The following is a 22,942-nucleotide window of genomic DNA, read 5'->3' as shown; positions in this document are numbered from 1 at the left end:
TTTTGGAAGCTTTGGAATTGGCCAGCCCTCAAGTCAGCAAGCAAGGCTGCCCATAGCTCCCAGCAGCAAGAGCCATGACACAGGGTGGTGAGAAGGAGCTGAAATTCTGTCTCTTACTCACTGGGCCTTAGATTTTCCTCTCCAGAACATAGTCGCTATAGCTCTCCTACTCATCAAAAATTGAGGACATGGTGGCTGATGCCTATAATCCTAGCACTCTGGGAGGCTGAGGTGGGTGGATTGCTTGAGCTCAGAAGTTCAAGACCAGCCTGAACAAGACCAAGACACTATCTCTAAAAAAAAAAAAAAAAAAAATAGAAAAAATAGTCAGGCGTAGTGGCAGGTGCCTAGAGTCCCTGCTCTTGGGAGGCTGAGGCAAGAGGATTGCTTGAGTCCAAGAGTTTGAGGTTGCTGTGAGCTATGATGACACCATGGCATTACCCAGGGCAACAGAGTGAGACTCTGTCTCAAAAAACAAACAAACAAATAAAAAAAAAAAAACCCAAACTTTGAACACCTACCATGCCCAGGGCACCAAGCTAGGGAAGGCCAGGCCCTCCAGAACAGCTCATAATCTAGTTGCAGAGACAAGGCACATACATAAAATTGTAATACTGATAATAACATTCTAGAACATAAATGAATGAAATGGACAGTAGTTTCCAAACCTTTTTTCACTTCAGAATGCTGTTCCTTTCACTATTCCCTGCACCAACACACCCAAAATCCAACACAAATCTTCAATGAACTGAGACCCTATCTTGTGGAGGTATGCCCTGGTGGGAGGGATTTTTACTCTTACTGTGATCAGGCCAAGCCAGGCAGGAAAGATTCAATAAAAAAATGGGATTCATCTGGTTTTGAAAGCAAGGGTGAATGGAAGAAGGAAAGGGATATTACCTGTACTGAAATCTATTCTGCCTATACTGCCTAGGTTTGAGTCCGGGCTCTGCTCGCAACTATTAGCTGTGAGACTTTGGGCAAGTCTCAGTTTTCCTTTCTGTAAAACGGGATAATAATAGGGTTGTTGTGAGGACTACATAAATGAATCTATGTAAAGCACTTAGAATAGTGTAAGTGTTCCTTAAGTGTTAGTTATTGTTATATCAACTATTACTGTGTACTTTGCATATATGATCACATTTACTCTGCACAACTCTACAAGTCATTAGCGCTACTCTTGAAGTGAGGAAATCATGGCTCAGAGAAACTGAATAATTTGCCCAGGGTCACCAACTGATAAGTGGTAAAGACAGGATTTCCGCCCAGGACTTCAGCCTCCAGAGTGCCTGCTCACAAGCACCAGGTAGTGGTCTCCACAGTAAGTCAGGCAAGGCCCATCTGCTTGTCTCCAGATCTAGTTCCTTCTACCAGGCAAAAACCACTGTATTAGTACAGGCGTGAGGTGATAAGGGCCTGGCTTATCACAGGATGGCTGTGGAGCTGCTAATAAAGAAACAGAAACCAATCTGAGTGACTACATGGGGGAAGGGTGTAGTCTGGATTCCTCCATGCCTGAGACTGGTGACAGGCATGGAGGAATCCAGAAGAATTATGGTGAGGGTTTCAGAGTAGAACAAAAGACTTAACAAATGGAAGAAAAGATACCCCAACCTTGTTGACAATAAAACCATGGCACGAGGATGCCAATGATGATGACGGTAATGGTCACTACAATCACATGCTGAGTGGTTACTATGTGCTTGGCAGAGGACTAAGAGTGTCTGTCTGTACTGTCTCATTATATCCCCATAACTTCTTATAAGTCCCATTATTATTTTCCTTTTACAGATGAGGACAGAGGCCCCAAGAGGTGAGCTACAATGTCCAGGTCACATTGAGAGGCGGTGGAGAAACCAGGCTTTAAACCCAGGGCCATCTGGCTTAAGAGCCCTACTCCCTCAGTGGTGACAGCACCATTGGCACTGCTAGGAAAAGCCAAAGCAGAGCCACACACAGAGTCAGTCACCTCCAAACGTTTCCCCACCTGAGACCTCATCTTTTCCTTATACTTCCCATCAGCCTCCCATGAGCCATATTTAAAAAAAAAAACAAATACCAAACTACCAAACTAACTATATTTATTACATATGATTCATTTTCCCATGAGATAATTTGTATTAGCACATTGAACTGATAGAATTCTAACCAAAAGCAAAAACCAATAATTTTATTATTTATTTATTTATTTATTTATTTGAGACAGAGTCTCACTCTGTCACCCTGGGTAGAGTTTTTGGCATCATAGCCTCAGCCTCCTGAGTAGCTGGGACTACAGGTGTGCGCCACCACACCCAGATAGGTTTTTTTCTTTTTTCTATTTTTAGTAGACAGGGTCTTGCCCTGGTCTTGAACTTCCAAGGTCAAATAATATGCTCACCTTGGCCTCCCTGAGTGCTAGGATTACAAGTGTGACCCACCACACCCAGCCCAAACCAGGAATTATAGTTAAGCATGTGGGACTTCTGAAATATTAGAAGTGGCTCAAAGACCCAAATGACTGTTCTCACAGCCCTCCTTTGAGCCAGAGGATCCCAGGATACATGGCCACTCAGAAAACATGATCTGAGGGAAGCCTTGGACCTACCCACCTGGAAGCCCCTGGGGAGACTGGAGCTGGAGCAGTTCCCATGGAGTGATGAGGAGAAGCCCAGCGAGAGGGCGGCAAGCAGAGCAGGGGGAAGAAGCAAGTGAGGTCACAGGGTGAGAACCAAGGGATTTCTTCTAAACCCTTAGTGGTTTTTGTTCTTGTGTTTGTTTTAGCTCAGTTATTGTTTAGCACTTGGCACACATTACTTTCATCTTCACAAGAGTCATGGGGGTAGGAAGTAAAAGTGCCATTTTATGGTGATAGAAACAAAGGCATGATTGGATTAAGTAGTTCCAGGGCCCTCCCTCACTTCACAGTGTCTGTGCACGCGGCTCATCTCTCCCATACAAGTGTGGCCCCCCAGAGGGCAAGGACAAAACCTCCCATGTGGATGCGACGGTAAAGTTTGCCAAGTGTTTGCAGGTATATGAAATTATGCGCTGCTTTAAAAGAACCGCAGAAACTCTGGCAGGCACCATTTTAGATATTTCTGTGAGCTTATTTACACTTTTCTGTCAAGTTTCCAGAATGTATTTCTTTTATAATAGGTAAAGAGAACAGCAGGGTTTCTCTGAACCATTCCTCCTCCACCTTTCTTCTCACTCTCTCTGCCTCTCTTTCTCTCTCTCACACACACACATACTCTACTCACACCCTACCTAATACAGAACAAGTACTGAGAACTTGCTTACCAAACGAATAAATGAATGATATTTGTCCCTAATTTGTAAAGCAAGGAAAATGAAATGTCTAGAAGCAAAGTAGCGTCAGCCTAATAAAATTCTGCTGCCATTAAGGACTCTCACAGAGCTGGGCACCACGGCTCATGCCGGCAATACTTGCACTTTGGGAGGCTGAGGCAGGAGGATTGCTTGAAGCCTGGAGTTCAAGACAAGCCTCAGCAAAAGCAAGATCCCATCTATGAAAAAAATAGAGAAATTAGCCAGGCACAGTGATGCATGCCTGTATTCACAGCTAATTGGGAGGCTGAGGTAAGAGGATCACTTGACCCCAGGAGTGTGAGGTTGCTGTGAGCACAGTGCGCTATGACAACACTACTGCACTTTAGCTGGGGTCACAGAGTAAGAAGACCTGGTCTCACACACACACACAAAGGAACCTGCTCAAAGCCTTGCAGAGACACTACTCTCTCCAGCCCCCCACAAAGTGTCCTGCCTGCCCCTACTCACTCCCTGGGACCCCCTTCTGTATTAGCGTAGCCAGGCCAGGCCTCCGTTGGATGAGGTGAGAATCCAGGCTGTTTCCTTGAGCCCCCAGCAGAATGAGGGGATCCACAAGGGATCTGGGCCTGAGTACAGTAAGCTGCCACAAAGGCTGGGGCTGTCACTCTCCTCTCTCCCCAGCTCTGGGAGCATACCTGTTGAGCCACACACACTCTAGATACACTCTACACGTGCATTCAGTTTTCACAACTAGAATGGAAGGTGAGAGATTAAGAGCCTCAGTTTGAGAAACAGACAGGGCTGGTTCAAATCTCGGCTCTTCCCCTTCCTAATTATGTCATCCTAGCAAGTTACTTAATTTTTCTGATCCTCCCTTGCCTCACAGGTCAAATAGAGAATAATGTCAACTTTCCCTAATTATGGTAAGTGAAATAATTATGCAAAGAATCTGTCCCATGTGCATCTGGCACATGTAGCATACAGAAAACAGTAACAGTTATTATTAGTTAAAGCAGAGGCCACCCAGGCAAAGACTTACAGGGCCTAGGAGCCAGCAGGCTGCAGTGGAACATGGCAAAGGAGTGGCCACAGCTGCAAGAGAGGCCGCTCTAGCCCAGCTTCCCCGTCAACCCACAGAAATGCAGGGTGAGTGCTGCCAGAGCTTTTGTGCTTTCTTTCAAGGAAGTTGAAAATCTGGATTTTTTTAACATTTAAAATTTTGGACTGTGGCCATTAATTTACATTTTGAAAAGTCATTTACATTTTGAAAAGTCATAAACTCGACCCATCTGTAAGCCAAACCCAGCCTGCAGGCCACCAGTTTGCAACCTCAGAGGAAAAGCACGAAGTTATTAAGGGTAGGGGCAATGGCTTCTACAGGCAGTCCCCTGGCTGCAAATAAGATAGGTTCTGTAGGTTTGTTCTTAAATTGAATTTGTATATAAGTTGGAACAGGTACATTTACCTATCACCTGTAATAGCCTCCCTCTGTAGGTACAAGTCATATGTAAGTTGGATGTTTATAACTCAGGGACTTAGCCTCCATTTGTAAGAGCGAGTTATGCATAAAGTCAGATGTTTGTAACTCAGGGACTGCCTGTGTTTCTGCTGTTTTTAAATAATACTCAGGAAATATTTCTGAAATATAGAAGAACACAACTCACCCCCTCTTTGCTCTAGTGCTGGGCAGGGGAAGAACTCCGAAGGAACTCAGAAGAGAGCGGGGAGGAGGTGGGGTGGGGAGGGTGCCTGGATGAAGTTAGAGTTCTGCTGGTGCTGGTTGGTGGAGGAAGGACAGAGGCATGCATTTCCATCTCCCACAGGCCAGCCATGGGTTAAGAAAATCTGAGGGACATCACTCTTAGGAGAGCACAGGGGCTCTCACAACCCAGAGCTGGATGAAGTTCATGGCATGTGTAGGGTCAAGTGTGAATCTACCTTGCTGGCTAGTGACAGGCAGGGACGGGGAGCCCGTCGGGGACTCTCCAGTTTGACGATGCTGATGAATCCAGGTTCCAGGTTGTCATCATCACTGGCATTGCACAGGTACAGAGGATGGGACTGCAGAGAAAGACAGACAGACTTGGGTTAGGGAGGCTCCAGGGAGCAGAAGGAGTGAGCTGCGAGAGCCAAGCACTTCTACATTGTTCTGGGCAGGAACTGGGCAGGTCTTGGTGCTGTGAAAGAGCGGGCCTTATTACCAACTGCCTCACAGTTAAGCTAGTAACCATTAGTTGTCATTTCATGTATGCCAGGGCCAAGGACACAGGCAGGTGGACACAGATGGGAGGGAGGAGTGCCGGGCAGGGCCTAAATGATGAGCCCGCTGTAGGGCAGCTCTAACAACCCTAAGCCCTACTTTTCCAAACTGGCAGGATGTAGAGGGCTCTGCCTCTGGCCCCTGCCTCCCTCCCTTCCTTACCTTCTACCTGGTCCCCAAAGCCCATGTGTGCCCACATCAGTGTTCTCAGAACCTTGCCTTCCTCCTGCTCCCCAGGGGCAGTGCTTGGTCCTGCCTCCCTCAAGAGGCCTGTGTCCTCACTGGTGCTGCCTGGCCACTCTCACTGCTCCCTGTGCTTTGCCCCATGCCGAGGCTGGGATCAAGCAGGGTGCTGAGATGGACTGCAAGCGGCAGGCCTGGCACATTAGAAAGGAAAACAGCAGACCAGGCTGGCAAGACAAAGACCAGCAAGAGTCAGGGAAAAGAGACTATCCTGGGATTAGACTTGGCTGAGACTTAAGCCTTTAACAGCAGAATTCCTAGGAGCTCATCCTGTCCCCAGGAATGAGGCAGTTCAGCCATGTGCTCTGAGGGTGTGGCAGGTCCAGTCCAAGGCCCCATGCCTCTAGCTCAGCTGCTGCTGAACCACGACTGAAGGTGAGGTGGGCCAAGAGGAGCTGACAGGGATGTGAGGAATGAGAGAGTGCCTGACTTTAACATCTCTCTTCTCATTCAAGAAGATGCTAACACCCATCTGAATCTGATTCTCCCAAATGAACTGTCAGAGTGCTGTGAGAACAAAGTATGATTTATTTGCTCCTGGATAATTGTATGGGGCAGGGACTCTTATATGGTGGAAACTCAACATTTCCTGGCAAAAAATGAATTTTCTACCAGAGAGAGCTGCCCACACTTCCCGGTCCTCTGCTGCTGAGGTCTGAAGGGCTTATGGGGAGAGTCATCAAAGGAACCTGCAAGAATCTTGAATTTATAACAGTGTTTATGAGGATAATAATGTCAATGATGGATTTAAAAGCACCGTCATTTTCTGAAAGCAATGTCAGGCTATTTCTTCTCACTGTTTCACTGTAGTCCCTTGAACACAGTAGGTTCTCAATAAATGTGTACTACCTAGCTTTGCATTGTATCCTTGTGAATAAAAATCTCTAGGCAGGGGGTATTGAGATGGGAAGGAGTGCCACTCTTTCTCCCAGAATTTGACTACTAGTCTGGTGGTGATCAAGTTTAGTGTGGGAGAAAGGTGATGCACCCCTGTACCTAGACAAAGGCTGGAGCACAAGATTGGAACTCTTCTCACTTCAGTCAGGCTAAGACTCTATCTCCACAAGCTCCATCAGTCTGACTGTCCATGTATCCAGCTATGTATCCATTCATTTCTTCATTCTGCCAACACTGGAGGCCCTGTTGGTGCTGGACACTGTATAACACACTGAGGAATTAATGATGAATAAGAGAAGCTCCTTGCAGAGCCTCGGGGGAGGTCAGAAGGTGGAAGACAAGCATGCAGACACACTGTGCTGTGATGCTACGATGCGAGTTTGTTCTAGGGCCTGTGAGAGGGCACATGGAGAGTGGAGTAACAGTCCCATATGGGAGGACAGAGATGTTTTTATAAGAGGTGACTTGAGAGCTTCCTTATGGGCTGACTAGGTATGTGTTCACCTAGTGGACCAATCAAAGGGGTTACAGTGGGCAGGTACATTTTGGCAGAGGAAGCAGCCAGGCTGAGCCATGGAGGCACAGAGGCACAGCACAAGGCTGAGATGGACTTCAGGTGGTCCATCTTGTTCCGAGCAGCTTTGTGTATTAATTCTTTTCATTCTCGTAACAACACTATAAAGCAGAAACTATTATTGCCCCCATTTTAAAGGTAAGAGACCAAGGCAATGAAAGATTATGTGACATCTCCAAGACTGCATAGCTAGTAAGTGGCAAAAATCAGAAAACACGAGAAAAAGTAAGATAAGTTACATTTGATTTATGTAACTTATCTTTATGTTAAGTTATGCCTGATTTATGTCAGGCCTGGCATAAAAAGGAAAACAGCAGACAAGGAAAGACAAAGACTAGCAAGAGTCAGGCCACGGAGCATTTAAGAAGGGTCCCTCTGCCGACTGCAGAACACAGTCTGGTGTGGTGAGGAGTCAGCTAGTCCAACACGGCAAAGATGTGAGACCTTCCCTCAGGAAGAACAGATGTCTGCTGCTTGGGACATCTCTTGCTGAGCCCCGGTCAACTGAGAGAGGGGGAAAGTCAGTCTGGAAGAGAGCAGTCCATACAGTAGGACTTGTGAATATTTAACCAGCACTCTGCCCCCAGGCCTTAATGGGGAACCAACTTCTGCAGAGCAGTGCTGTACTGTAGGACACCTCTGACAAGGTGGAAGGAAAAAACACCTGCTGTCAGAGTCACCAGACTTACCTGGTTCTGAATTAACAAGGACAGAAGGAAAGGGAGGAAATTAACTATCAGTAAAAGCTTCTTGTGTGCTAGGGCTTTCGATGTTATCTCAGTAGGAGGTAGGTGTTATCACCCATTTAAAGAAGAGAAGACTCAGAGGCTCAGAGAAATAAAGTTCACATAAGATTAGAATTCAGCTCTGACTCCATCCTCTGGAGTCATGGAACTCAAACAAACACCGAGCCAACAGTCCATTGTCTGTGCTAATGACAATGAGGATGGTAGTAGTTTATATTTATTGAGTAAATCTTGTGGGCCAGTGATTGTTCCAAGCAGCTTTGTGTATTAATTCTTTTCATTCTCGTAACAACACTATAAAGCAGAAACTATTATTGCCCCCATTTTAAAGGTAAGAGACCAAGGCACTGAAAGATTATGTGACATCTCTAAGACTGCATAGCTAGTAAGTGGCAAAAATCAGAAAACATGAGAAAAAGTAAGATAAGTTACATTTGATTTTGAAAATATGATACCTTTACCCAAATGTATGACCCAGAAAAATCGCCTTACTTAAGCATAAAGTCCCAAAAACAAGTCCCTGAAGTGGTGGTGGCAACCCCCGGGGATTCTTAGACCTTCTTCTCTTTTCACACTTCATGCTTTCTCTGGTGACCCCAGCCAATCCTGTGGCCTCGGTGTCCACATAGAGATTGCTGATTACATATGCATGGCTTAGTCTTCTTTTGAGTTCCATATTATGTCCAACAGCCCCCCTGGACTTTCTACCTGAAGAACCTTAAGTGAGACACCTCAAACTCAGCATGTTCAAGACTAAACTCTATTCCCCAAAACTAATCCTCCAATGTCCCCTACGTTAGGGACTGGAACCACTATCCATTAGCCAAGCCAGATGTCCTCCTAATCGCCTCCAACTTCCCTAACCCCACCAATACCTAATTAATCACCGAATTCTAACAATTCTACCTCCTGCTTGCTTCTCCTGTCCTCTTTCTTCCATTCTCACCACAGCTACTCTAGTATGAGCCACCATCCTTGCTATCCTGATTTACTAAAATAACCTCTCACCTAGGGTCACTTCACCCCACTCTATATTGTAGCCAAAGTGGTAGAAAATGGTAACTTGAGTAGCTTTCTACTTAAAGCTCTTACAAGGCTCCACACAGCTCTTGGAAGAAAGTCTACACTCTTCAATATAGCTTAAAAGACTCTGCCTGGGGCGGCGCCTGTGGCTCAGTTGGTAAGGCGCCGGCCCCATATACCGAGGGTGGCAGGTTCAACCCGGCCCGGCCAAACTGCAACCAAAAAATAGCCGGGTGTTGTGGCGGGCGCCTGTAGTCCCAGCTGCTCGGGAGGCTGAGGCAAGAGAATCGCTTAAGCCCAGGAGTTGGAGGTTGCTGTGAGCTGTGTGAGGCCACGGCACTCTACCAAGGGCGATAAAGTGAAACCCTGTCTCTACAAAAGAAAAAAAAAAAAAGAAAGAAAGAAAAAAGACTGCCTGGTCTGGGCCCTGCCTTCATGCCTTGCCTCCTTGCTTAACAGTCTCTTCCTCTCTCCTAACCTTCATAACCCATGCTCTAGAAATAATATCTTGTCTCATGTCCCTAGCCACTTTTGGCACCTGTTGCTCTGTCCTGCCTTTCCCTAATCATAGACTTATCCCACTCCACTGTAATTGTCTGTCTACTTCCTGCTATCCCCTGGACTATGACAGAGTTGAGTCTGCCCTACTCTGCCCCTCCCAGGGCCTGCACCATAGTAGGTACTCAATATCTGTTGACTAAATATTGAAGGCCCACAATCAGATAACTGATAGTTAATTATCAAGACAACACAGTGCACATCAAAATCCCAATAATGGTTGCTTGGGAGAGAAATTCGAGAAGGCGATGGTAAAGAGGGACTTTGCGTATTTCAATAACAGGATAACATACTTAGATACTGAGTTTTTGCTGTCATGGAAGAATAAAAAATGAGAGACATTTACATGTGGTTCCAAGTCTTTTCTTGCCTTCAATTCTAAGAAGGTAGTCTCACCATCCGTTTCCTTGCCTCGGGGGCATTAGCCAAAAGCAAATGTTGCTTAAAGACCTCCCTGCCGGCCCTTGTGAGAAACTGAACTCATTAAGGAAGTGTGAGGGTCTGGGAGGCAGAAAGGAGTGTATGTGACAGGGGTGGTGATGGTGTATGGGGGGGAGGGGGTTCAGAATCTCTTGAATGCTGGGGGATCTGAGGGAGGGTTCTGGGCTCGTGCTGCAGCCTGCGCCCCAGAAGGGTGGGCCCCTGGAGAATGAGTGTGTGGGGTCCCTGGGAGGCAGGACCCTGGCAGAGACGATGTGCCTACATGGATTTCAAGGGAACACTTGTGTTTGTCCAATGGACATACTTGTAGTGACCAGTATGAGCAAATATCAGAGGGGTCTCTTGGATATTTTAATTTTCATAAAGCCTTGAAACTTCGGTGTTAATCTGAGAGGGGAAGCTCACTTGAAAACAAATTTTTAGCCACCTAGTGGGATAGGGCTTTGGAGTTAAATGTGGTAAAAAAAAAAAAAAAATGTATTCATATTTGTGGCATGAGGGCCATATTCCCTATGCTTTTGTATGGTTCAACTCTTCCACAATGAGAGTTTTTCAGGTATCCTCACATTAAAAATAAAAACCAGTCATTTGAACTGGTACTCTATTCTGGCAAGGCAACATTAGTAATCCTTGGGTGTAACACAGAGGCTGTTTTTGCCCCCTCCTCCGGGGAATGTTCAGCCAGGAGGAGGGCTCCCAAGAAGAAAGCAGTCCAAACCTATCTGCCTCCTTGGGATGGCAAGATTTCCTAAGACTGAAAATGGGAACATGACTTCCACACTGGGCCACTTATCCCCTCAGTGACACCAGAAGAGAGCCAAAAGAAATTAACTTGTAGGATTCCGTGATGGGGTGGTTGAAGGGGGCTCCTGGAGACTTGGTGAGTTGGAGGTTGGTAGTCTGTGTCTTCCTGAAAGGCCAGGAGTTGGGATGTCCCAGTTCCATAGGCTGCCATGACCAGCAAATTAAAAGGGACTTGTTTTCATGGTGCAGGTCATTCTGACTCAGAATTCAGCTTTGCATAACATTTTATACCCCTACTTGCAGATGTGGGAACTGTCCTTCGGTGATGTGTTGTAGTTCATGTTCTTGAGTCTGTTCTTCCAGATTTTTGCCCCTCCCTCCCAAGACAGACCTTAAAGTTCAAATTCTGAATCCACCATTTTCCTGGGTGACCTTGGGCAAGTTACTTAGCCTGTCTGAGTCGCATACTGCTCATCTTCAGAATGAGAATGAAATGCCTCCTGATTATGGTAAAAACTGGAGATAATGGATATAGTACCTAGCGCAGAGCCTGACACTCAATAAGAGCTCATTAAATGGTAGCGATTTTTATTATTGCACCTATAATAATCTGTAATAATAAAATCCCTTCTTATTCCTGGAAGAGACAAAGCCCTTTTTGACTCCTTCCTCCCTTGGCGATCAACAGTGCCTCTAAATGCCAGCATTCTGCAAGGTACAGTCTGGGACAGCTCATTATCCACGGTCACTTCCCTCCTGTACTCAGCTCTCCAAACCCCACTGAACAAGCTCTTCCAGTTCTCAACCCGCCTCCTTCCCATGAAGAAAGCATGTGATCTCATTACCTCCTCACAAAGGGCATTCCAGGGCTCAACTGAGCCCCGAACTTAATGCTGCTCTGGCTTTATCCTCCACATCTCCTCCTCTTGGGGTGTGTGCTTTTGCAAGCAATTCTGTCGTCTCCTGTTTCCCAGCCACTCCCCCGACCTCTGCTGCAATCATCTCTTAGCTCTCTGATTCCATGCACAGACCTTTACCCAGGCCTTGGACGGGCAACTTTACTACCTGCTACAATTTTGCCTTTGTAATCAGGAATATTGGCCAGGCAACAAAGGCACTCTTCTCCCCATTTCCTCTTTTTAGATTTTATAATCATCTTCCATTACCTGAACTTAGAACTGCCTGACTTTTATCTCAGGCATCAGGACACACCAGTATCATAAAGTAAAGCTCCTGCAGCTAGGGGGATGGGAAAAACCGAGCAGCCTGAAGTTGCTGCTTCCGGATCCCAGCACCAGAATAGCCTCCACTGCAGCCCAGTCTGGTCACCTTGTTCTGTATTTAAAGACCCACATCTTTCACCATTAACTAAGATAGACTCTCACTGGATTAAAGATTTAAACTTCAGACATGAAACTATAAAAATACTAGAAAAGAGTGCAGGGAAAACTCTTGAAGAAATCGGTCTGGGTGAATATTTTATGAGGAGGATCCCCCCCCAGGCAATTGAAGCAGCTTCAAAAATACACTACTGGGACCTGATCAAACTAAAAAGCTTCTGCACAGCCAAGAACACAGTAAGTAAAGCAAGCAGACAGCCCTCAGAATGGGAGAAGATATTTGCAGGTTATGTCTCCGACAAAGATTTAATAACCAGAATCCACAGAGAACTCAAACGTATAAGCAAGAAAAGAACAAGTGATCCCATCGCATGCTGGGCAAAGGACTTGAAGAGAAACTTCTCTGAAGAAGACAGGTGCACAGCCTACAGACATATGAAAAAATGCTCATCATCTTTAATCATCAGAGAAATGCAAATCAAAACTACTTTGAGATATCATCTAACTCCAGTAAGATTAGCCCATATCACAAAATCCCAAAACCAGCGATGTTGGCATGGAGGTGGAGAAAAGGAAACACTTCTACACTGCTGGTGGGAATGCAAATTTATACATTCCTTTTGGAAAGATGTTTGGAGAACACTTAGAGATCTAAAAATAGATCTGCCATTCAATCCTGTAATTCCTCTACTAGGTATATACCCAGAAGACCAAAAATCACTTTATAACAAAGATATAAGCCCAGGTGCTCATCAATCATGAATGGATTAATAAATTGTGGTATATGTACACCATGGAATAGTATACAGCCTTAAAGAAAGATGGAGACTTTACCTCTTTCATGTTTACATGGATGGAGCTGGAACATATTCTTCTTAGTAAAGTATCTCAAGAATGGAAGAAAAAGTATCCAATATACTCGGCCCTACTAGGAAACTAATTTATTGGTTTCACATGAAAGCTATAACCTAAGAATATGGGGAAGGGGAAGGGGAAGAGGGAGGGGAGGGAGGAGGGACGATGGGCGGAGGGAGGGTGATTGGTGGGATTACACCTGCGGTGCATCTTACAAGGGTATATGTGAAACTTAGTAAATGTAGAATATAAATGTCTTAACACAATAACTAAGAAAATGCCAGGAAGGCTATGTTAACCAGTGTGATGAAAATATGTCAAATGGTCTATAAAACCAGTGTATGGTGCCCCATGACCTCATTAATGTACACAGCTATGATTTAATAATAAAATAAAAAAAATAAAGAGGTCAATGCTCACATCTACAATTAGCCCCTAATGGTGATTGCTTAGGCTTGGATTTGAAAACCCTAGACCTCCTTACCATCCTTTCATTAACCTGTTGCTATCTCTTTGGGATGGTTGAGTTTCTTAATGAATTAAGTTGGGAGACTTGGGAATTAGCAAAAGGAGTTTTGTCCCAATTTTTTTCTTTTTCTTTTTTTTTTTTTTTTTGTTAAACAAGGGAAGTGCACTCCTGCCTCATCATGTAATTATTTAAGCTATAGAAGAAAATGATGTTGGTCAGGAAACAGAAGCAAAACCTTAGCCCATCTGATGGGAATGGACACCAGCCAAGGACAGATGACAGAGGACTCCAGCATTTCTTACTTCATCCAGGAACTTTCCTATCCAGGAACCTGCCAGGGGTGCAGGTGAGCAGGAGAGCAGAGAAAAGTAGAACCAAAACGATGTTCTAGAATCTAATGAGAAACAGGGTGGCAAGGTCTGAGGGGAAACACTGAATCATCAAAAGTCCAGTGTGGGGCCCCACAGATCATAGGCCCTTTGCATTTGGTGAAAGAATGACTAAAACTCTACTTCAATCCACTTGCCATCCGGTTTATAAAAGAGAGGTGAAATGCTAACACCGGAGCCTGGTACCTATAGAGGTCCTTCAACACTTTTTACAAATGAGAAAAGCCAGGTTCAGGTTACAGACTGCCCATGGTTGTTTAACTACTTAAAGGAGGTTGAGGTCTGCTAAATTCAATCCCAGCCCCCTGCTACTCCACCATGTTAACTCCAGGCATATGTTAAGGAGGTATTCTATGATTGTGGTGGATGGCTTCAGGACCCCTATGTCTAGAATTTTCAAACTTGATTCATTCTTTTTTTTTTTGCAGTTTTGGCCAGGACTGGGTTTGAACCTACCACCTCTGGCATATGGGGTGCCCTTTGAGCCACAGGCACGGCCCATTCTTAACAGCAATTCAGAAGCAGGGTCTGCTCCTTTTGCTCTTTCTGCCCTCCAGCCTCAGCTTCCTTCCTCTCCCCTACAGGTTATCTCATCTCCGCTCCTAGCCACAACAAAGGCAGTCAGACCCAGATTCTGCCCAGGGATGCTTTCCCAGTGAATAGTCCCTGTTTGTTTAGGATAAGAAAGGTGTGTCCTGAAATTAGAGGTCACAAAAGCTCAGACCCAAATAATAATCATTCAGCCAGACTACCATTTCCCTCACCCCTTCATGCCACATTAATGACTTCATGCTTCAGTTTCAAAATTCACCTATCCTCATCTTAGACTGTGTCTCAGCTGCATGATGTAACTGGACCCACCCCACCCCCAACCCCCATGATGGGATTTTCCTGGCTGATACCGTGCCCGGTGCCTGGCATCTTTGCACAGGTAATTCAGATGGTCACAAGCATAGTCAGAAGCAGGAAGAAGAAAATGAGGAGAAAGAAGAGGACCTTATTATCTGAGAGGAACTTTTGAAATAAAATGATATCAGAGAAAAAGAAAAAAAAAAAGAAAAATAGCTAGTAACTAGGCAATGATATCAGAGAAAAAAAGGCAGCAACTAGACAGAAGAAAAATCTCCGCTACCCAAGAGGTAAAACTTATATCATTATTATTTCATATAGAAACAGGTTTTGTCCTGACTTAGTCCAGAATAACTTCTAGCTACAAGGGCACTAAGGAGCCACTTATGAGCTAGAAGCAAAGAAGAGGAAGCTCATCAAATATCACTTCAGTCACGTCAGGGATCCTTGGAAAGGTGGCTATAGAATAGAATTCCAAGTTCTGAAGGTTATGAAAGTCAAAAAGACCCCCTAGTCATGTGGTTTGGACTCTTATCCTCCACCAGGTAAGGAACTTAGGGCCCAACGATCCAAGAATCCTACTAAAAGATCCTGAAAGTTCAGCTGAGTTCAGACCACTAGTAAGGATGTGGTCTTGCTTCACTGACCTCCATTTTATAGGAACTACCACTGAGGCCCCTGGTTTCAATAGGTTTTGTCCACAGAAGTCCTCTGCACAAAGGCTGAGGTCTTGAAGTGCAGATGGTGGTATTGCTAGGGATAATGCCTGATCCCCACATTTCCAGAATAAGTATCTAAACTTATCTTTAACTCTGAGCACAATAAAGTAGTAAATTGAACACTTAACCCAATGTGCTTTTTGAAACAGCCTTGACACAGTCTGCTTTATAATTTTGCTGTTCAAGACGAAGTCATACCAGAAATGGTAGGAACTTAGAAACCTGCTGGAAGCAGATAGGGTTTGTTTTTAGGTAATTATTTAGGTTAAGATTTCAGTGCTTAAAAGGCCAAAGACTAAAGTAAGAAAGTCTCTCTGAAAACCACCAAAGAAATGAAATTTGAGGAAACCAGATTATTTATTTAAATAAGCCAGAGACCCATCTGGACTACTGGCAGAGCTACTTAAGCATTTCTAAATTTGGTGGCTTCAGTGCAAAAGTGTGAAACAGCTTGATTAACATGGTTACTTCACACACATTCCATGTCTTTCTGGCTCAGTCTCCTGCTCAGTGGCTGGAAGGATTTCAAGCAGAGTTGCAGACTCTGCTCCATACTACTATCTTCCACAACTGGCTTGCCCTGGTGCTTATAAGCACTTTGTGGGCAGATATTTTTTTTTTTTGTAGAGACAGAGTCTCACTGTACCGCCCTTGGGTAGAGTGCCATGGCATCACACGGCTCACAGCAACCTCCTATTCTTGGGCTTAAGCGATTCTCTTGCCTCAGCCTCCAGAGCAGCTGGGACTACAGGAGCCCGCCACAATGCCCGGCTACCTTTTTGTTGCAGTTTGGCCGGGGCTGGGCTTGAACCCACCACCCTGGGTATATGGGGCCAGCGCCCTACTCACTGAGCCACAGGCGCCGCCCTGTGGGTAGATATTTTATCCAAATGGCCTCGATCAACCAAATCTTCTACACTCAGGTTTTTTTTTTTTTTTTTTTTTTTGCAGTTTTTTTTGGCCAGGGTTGGGTTTGAACCCGCCACCTCCAGCATATGGGGCCGGCGCCCTACCCCTTTGAGCCACAGGCACTGCCCTACACTCAGGTTTTAATTGGCACATTGAAAATGGGCTTGGAGTATACTTGGCTATCCCAGCCCCCAGTTCCTGGGCAGTAAAACACAATATTGCGTTTATATTGCAAAGTGAAAAAAAATAGAGGATGTGCTCTTGCTTCATTAAAGAAACAATAGAGAGGGCACAGGGGTAGCTGCACTTAGAATTATAGCAGTAGGAAAAGGACAAAATTATTCAAACCACCAGCCAACCCAGATGCCCAGAGTCTCTCCTCAGAAGCCATTGGGAGGCTGATACCAAGCCAAGGAGGCTTCTGTTCAGAAGAAGCAACAGCCAGGAAAGGCTTGTATTGGAGACAGTCCAAGGGCTCCAGCCTCACTAGTGACAGCCCTTTGACCACAGCTCTGAATCCTTGTCCATGGGGTGGCCCTGGGGAGGAGGCCTACTTTGTGGGGGACTGTTTAATGATTTGCCAGCAAAGAACAAGGCAAACAGACTGCTGGCAGCTGCCTGAATGTAAGAAGAGAGTAGATTTTTATTCCCACCCACAGCACAACCTTCTAGGCAGAGGATAAAAGAAAAAGTGGGAGATGGCATTGGGAGATCCTGGAGGGAATGCCATTTGGGGCTCAGCATTGCACTGGGTCTCCACGGATGGTGCCTGGATATCTTGGCTTTGGTGCCAGTTGGTATTTCCATCCTCTGAATATTTTAGTAATTCCTAATAATAGCATCTCTTGAGCTCCTAGGAACTAAAAAGTAAGATACATAAGTAGCCTTTTATGGTAGGATTCTAGGCATTAAAGAGAATGAAACCAGAGGAACGCCAGCTTCGTACTTAAGTCTTTTATAGAAGATGTATGATGAGAAAGTAGTTTGGTGCTCTGCTAATTTCCTTTTTCTTTCTCTTTCATGGGCCTTTCCCTATTTTGGGGGCTCTACAGAGAGCCAGACTCCAAGATCTTCAGTCCTACAGATCTTTACCTCTTTTTATCTTAACTCCCCATTGCAACCCAAACTGGGTCCTTCTCTAATCCTCTGACTAGCCTCAGTCTCCAGAATTAAACACTTTCTCTCATATATTCACCTAATACCATCGATTCAAAATTCTTAAATGACTTACCTCTTACTTGCAGTCCAGTGTGCCACTGTGACCCACCCACTTACCCATTCCCTCCAGCGGAGTGCCTGGTTCTTTAACAAAATTTTAGTCCTTCCTTCCTGCAAAGAAGATTCTGAGCTCCTTGAAGTCAGGGACTGTCTTATTTATCACTTCCATACTACCAGGCATACGGCAGATGTTAAGAAAAATTCAGGTTGAATCACATGTTTTAATAAACAGATACGAGATAAAATAAATTTGGTAGTTCCCTTGTCATTTGATCAAGATATGTTTGTTTTTAAATTTCTGCTTTCTCTTCAGAGATCTTCTGTATACACCCTGCAAGATTAAGTTTTAAAGTCAGCTTTACAGAATTTTCACCTCATCACAAACAAGGAACAGTTCTGTACCTTCCTTTTTACCATCCTGCTTACATCTCCTGTATAACCTAAACAAAACTCACTTGTTTCAGGAGAACCTTCAAGGTTAACAACTCATTCCCAGTTTCATTTTTATTATCTCTCCTGGGTATCAATGGGCTGGGTTAAGTATAATCTGGACCAAGGAAGAAAGCAACCCCCCTGCACCCTCACAACAATTCCTGCTCTCAGGAGACTTAAAGCTGATTACAGATTGCTAGTCACATACATACATGCACAGGGTCTTGAGGACATTTGTCAGACAGCACACAGGAAATGGGACTTCACAGAGCACAGCACATAAAAATTGGGAGAAAATGGAATGAATGGGTAGACTAACTTGTAACTTGCCCTTGCTATATTGCTTTGAAAGTGCTCTCTTGTCATTTTGGGCCCTTTAGTCTATCTCCCAGATTTGATGGGAATCTCCGTTTTGGGAGAAGTTCATTTAGAGACTACACAAAACAATTTTTTAAAATATCCCTGTATTGACTGAAAGAAACTCATGCTCCCGTTGGCTTTAGGCTATAGTGTTGGCTGAGTGTCTCCAGTGAACTTTAGTCCCTACCAAGATTTTAGGAGGACTTGACCGTGGTCTGCATGGAAAAGTTCTTAGAAGACTCAAGTCAATTCACTCCCAATAGTATTCCATGTTTCTTTCTGAGTGGGTCTTTTTACCTTTGGTAGGAGGAGAGATGAATTATGTTACCATCTCTTACCTTTGGTAGGAGGAGAGATGGATTATGTTTCCTTTCTCCATCCCTTACCCCCAGAAAAGTTGATGGATCTGAAGCCTGAGTCTTAAAGGCTTCAGTTGAAGAGACATTTGATATCACCACCCTTCCTTTATTTCAACTTCCCAGCAGCCTGACCAGCTCTCCAGTCTACCCTGGCCCGGAGAACCTATTTAGGCTACCTCATGCCAAAGGTAGTTGTATGTTCAAATATTCCAAACATCCCTTGACTTGCTAGTTGTGAACTGTGAGCTCTTTGTTACTTCCTAATTGCTTGAACCTCTTTATTCTTCTTGCTAAGCACAGACAATAAGAGATACGAAAAGATAATCAAAGTGCTGATAAATGAAAGAGGAATCTTCTTTAGTTATCAAGTTGACTGTTGAATAGAAGTTCCTGTTTGCATTTGTCAGGAGATTCGGGGAGGTGCCATCACCAGACTGAGTGGGCAAGGGAAGTACTTAGAGAGTTAGGGAGGGGAGCCAAATTCCTGGGCTGAGAGTTCACAGGGCAATGAGAATCAATAGCAGCACTTTTGATTTGTACATTCTTATCAAGGTACAAAACAACACTACCCTTTGTCCTTTTAATTTTTATTCTGCTTATGGAGCCCTTCACCCTAAATTAAGATTATTATTCAGCTTTGATATTGGATTTTATATTAGTAAAATACTTTATAATCCTTCACTAGCTATTTCATTCTCTCTTTATTAGCACCATCTATTTCACCAATTAGCTGACTGAGTCTTGAAAAGACAATGCAATTTGGGGCTTGTGACCTGAATTCTAAATCTAATGCACTAAATCTAATGACAATCTGGACAACATAGCAAGACCCTGTCTCTCTCTCTCTCTCTCTCTCTCTTTTTTGTCTTGGTTGTTGTTGTTGCAGTTTTGGCTGGGGCTGGGTTTGAACCCGTCACCCTCAGTATATGGGACCAGCGCACTACTCCCTGAGCCACAGGTGCTGCCCAAGAGATTATTTATTTATTTATTTATTTGTGCAGTTTTTGGCTGTGGCCAGGTTTAAACCCACCACCTCTGGTATATGGGACCGGCACCCTACTCCTTTGAGCCACGGTTGCCACCCAAGACCCTGTCTCTTAAAAACAAAAGCAGTTGGGCACGGTGGTATGTGCTTGTAGTCCTAGGAACTTGGAATGCTGAGCTAGAGGATCACTTACCCCAGGAGTTTGAGACTGCAGAGAATTATGATTGAGTCACTGCATCCCAGGCTGGGGACAATAAAGCAAGACTCTGTCTCTTAAAACAAAAATATCTGTCAATCACTTGACAGACCACAGGAAGAGGCACACAGTAAAAGAACAGAAGCAATGAAATTACAAATGCTTTCTTGGGAGCTAATCCTCCAATGATTTAGTGAATGATTTCCGAATTTTACTTTATTTTTCTGTCAGTAAAATCAAGGGCTCTCATTTGCTTAAATTTAAAATGTGACCACCAAACACATCTTTACCAGGAAAACAGTTTTCTTGCCTAATTTCCACCATAACAGAGTTGAAAACCAACAGAAAAAGGAATGTGTCTGAACTTAACGGTGTCAGTTGTTTCCTAAGAAAGGGCTTGATGCTAAAGCAAGACAAATACCCATAAATGGTCACACCTCTGACCTAATGAATACCCCTTTCTTGACTTTCTTCACTGGTTGTTCATGACATAATGCTATGCTAGTTCTTCTCTTCCACATACCTCTCTCTCTCTGTTGGTTGCCTCTTTCTCTTTCTTCTCTTCCTCTCCCTTTCATTTAAATAAATGTATTTCCTAAAGATATATTCCCTAATCTCTATCATCTCTCTTCTGGGTTCTTATTTACTCCAATATCTTCAATGATGATTCTCAAACTGGCCTCTGAAGTCAAATTTTCATGTAATTCAAAAGACCTGTTAGACGTTATTTCTCTGTAGTCCTCTTGGTACCTTGAGCTCAAATATACCAAACCTGAATATCGTCTTCTCCCTGTATTTCACTCTAAATCAATAACTCCTCTTAGCTTACCTGTCTTAGATAGTATCACCACATTTTCCCAGAGACTCAGGTGGAGCACCTCAGTGTCATGATGATCCCTCCTCCCCATATTCAATCACTAGTCTCTGGAAACCTACCCTTTCTGTCGCTGGAGTCCGCACTATTATAACAGACTTCTAACTAGACTCTAGCCTCTCACCATTCTAAAACTCTCTATAGATTGTTGCAAGAACAATCTTCCCAAACACAGCACTGATTATAACATTGTCCTGTTCAATACCATCAATGGCTGTCCACTATCTTATGAATTACATCCAAATTCCTTAACCCATCAAAAATCAAGTCTTCACTGCTCTGTTCTGGCTTTGGAATCAGATAACTTGGTTTCACATTTCAACTCTGTCGCTTCCAAGCTTTGGGTGACCTGAGACTTGATTAAAAAATGGGACATCACCATCTACCCAAGATTATTATAGAGATGAAATAAAGTATGTAAAGTACCAGAAATTCCTGCACACAGTAGGCACTCAAAAAGTATTAGTTCTTTCTGCTACCCCTCTACCTGTTCAACGTTATCCCCATTTCTCTCCTTAATGTACCATACTCCTTATGCAACACAAATTGTGTCACTATTCTCTTACATTCTCCTGGTGTGCCTATTACTCCTCTTCTGTGACTTATTAAATTCCTACTTATCCTTCAAGAGCGAGTTTATATGCTACCTCCTTAATGAAGAAGCTCTTTTTCATCCAAAATGCCTCACGTATCTTGTCTATATCTATTTATTATATGGCACTTTTCACCTTCTGCTTTATATTCTTACTGACAAAACTGAGGGCATGAGGGCAGGGTTTTCTGTTTTGTTTTTTAGGGTAGGGATTTCATTATATCCTACATAGCACAATGCCCTAATGTAACAGGCAATCAATAAATATGTTGGTCTCCCAAGAGTCCATTTGCGATTCATACCTCACACTAAGCACTCTTTAGAAACAATCTCCAGAGGGATATCAGAATTTCAAACCACTTTAACAGAGAAGTTGAATCAGTCTAGGATTAAGTTCAGTTCTCATTCAGTCAATGGAAATTGTCTGGACCCTGTTCTTGCTTGGGGAGTTATCATAATCTGGCCACTTGTATGAGCCATGGTAACTCATCTGAATACATTTAAATGGGGACATATTTGTCTTAGCAATGGGCAAGCCAAATTTCCTGGTACCTATATAAAAGTCAACTACTATTAGGTTGGCGTGACAATGGCTTCACTGGTAACAAAAGTAGATCCAGAAAGCCACTTGATTTCATAGGTTCTGAATATGGCCAAGGTGTAACTATACCTTACTCTGGCTTTTATCCAATAGATCGCTGCTTGGCCCTGTTAGCAAATGAGTAATTACATGACATCAGCCACCATGGGGTGGCAGGAACATAAGGTGGCTTCATGGTGCCATATAATGTGGCACCAAGTCTCTGAATCACCAACCACAGGTGCATAGACTCTTCCCCCTACCACACAGCCCCCTCCATAAAAAACAGCTTATCTGATATGGCTGTTGACACAGTGACTATGCTGCAGTCACTTTCCTTTGCTTCTTCTTAGTGTTTGTTCGGGTGGATACCTCTGTGCAGAGACCTGTAAATGTGTTGTTAGGGTGTAAGAGTAGCCACCTAGCCATCAGGCTGTGCTTTTGTCTTTAGGTAGGCTTCCCTCAGAAAGTAGCAGCATTAGCAAAGTGCTAAACCAATATCTTCCTGAAATGCTTCAGAGGCTCAAGCTCCTTCCTAGCCAAATACCTAACGACTGGAGTTGCTCTAAAGTGATTCTTAGCCTGGGTATTACCAAACCTGTTTCTAGAGCTTTTCTCTCTAAAATAACAGCTGCTTCAGTTTTCCCCCAAACCCTTTGTAACAACAGGGAAGATTAATTGCTCCTAAGTGATCCTTGTCACGATAGAGGCAGCCACTTGATAAGACCACTGAGTATAATGCTGGAGGGGTAGGCATAGAGATTTTGCCTATAGATACATCAGAATGGGTCTAAAATATAGCCTCTTAGTTGGCAAGTATTTGGTGAGCAACTGTCTTCTGCCCAGGAGTTACTTCCCAAGACTTACAATCTCATCGGGGTGATAACATATACACACATAAACAAAGTAAATAGTGGTATAAAATGGCATCAACTACCACATTGTGTGGTACATAGCCAATAGGTTCTGTGGGATTTGGAGGGCGAGGGACATGGATCTTAAGCTAGCCCTTAAAAAGGACGGGAAAAAGAGCCACATAAAATAAGCATGATTTGGT

At 44.0% G+C, this 22,942-nt stretch overlaps 1 protein-coding gene across 1 annotated transcript in view; it reads right to left on the bottom strand.

Moving 5' to 3' along the window:
- The window catches only part of RNF43 (ring finger protein 43), a 69,776-nt gene that overhangs the window by 11,989 nt on the left and 34,845 nt on the right, over positions 1-22,942 (bottom strand). Inside the window, exon 2 of the mRNA XM_053569114.1 lies at positions 5,212-5,334. Coding sequence (XP_053425089.1) covers positions 5,212-5,334 — 123 coding nt within the window. The remainder of the gene's footprint in view (positions 1-5,211; positions 5,335-22,942) is intronic.

Source organism: Nycticebus coucang, chromosome 18 (genome assembly GCF_027406575.1).
Source record: "Nycticebus coucang isolate mNycCou1 chromosome 18, mNycCou1.pri, whole genome shotgun sequence".
NCBI lineage: Eukaryota > Metazoa > Chordata > Mammalia > Primates > Lorisidae > Nycticebus > Nycticebus coucang.
Note: the sequence above shows the minus strand (reverse complement) of the source record. Positions and strands in the feature narration are given on the sequence as shown.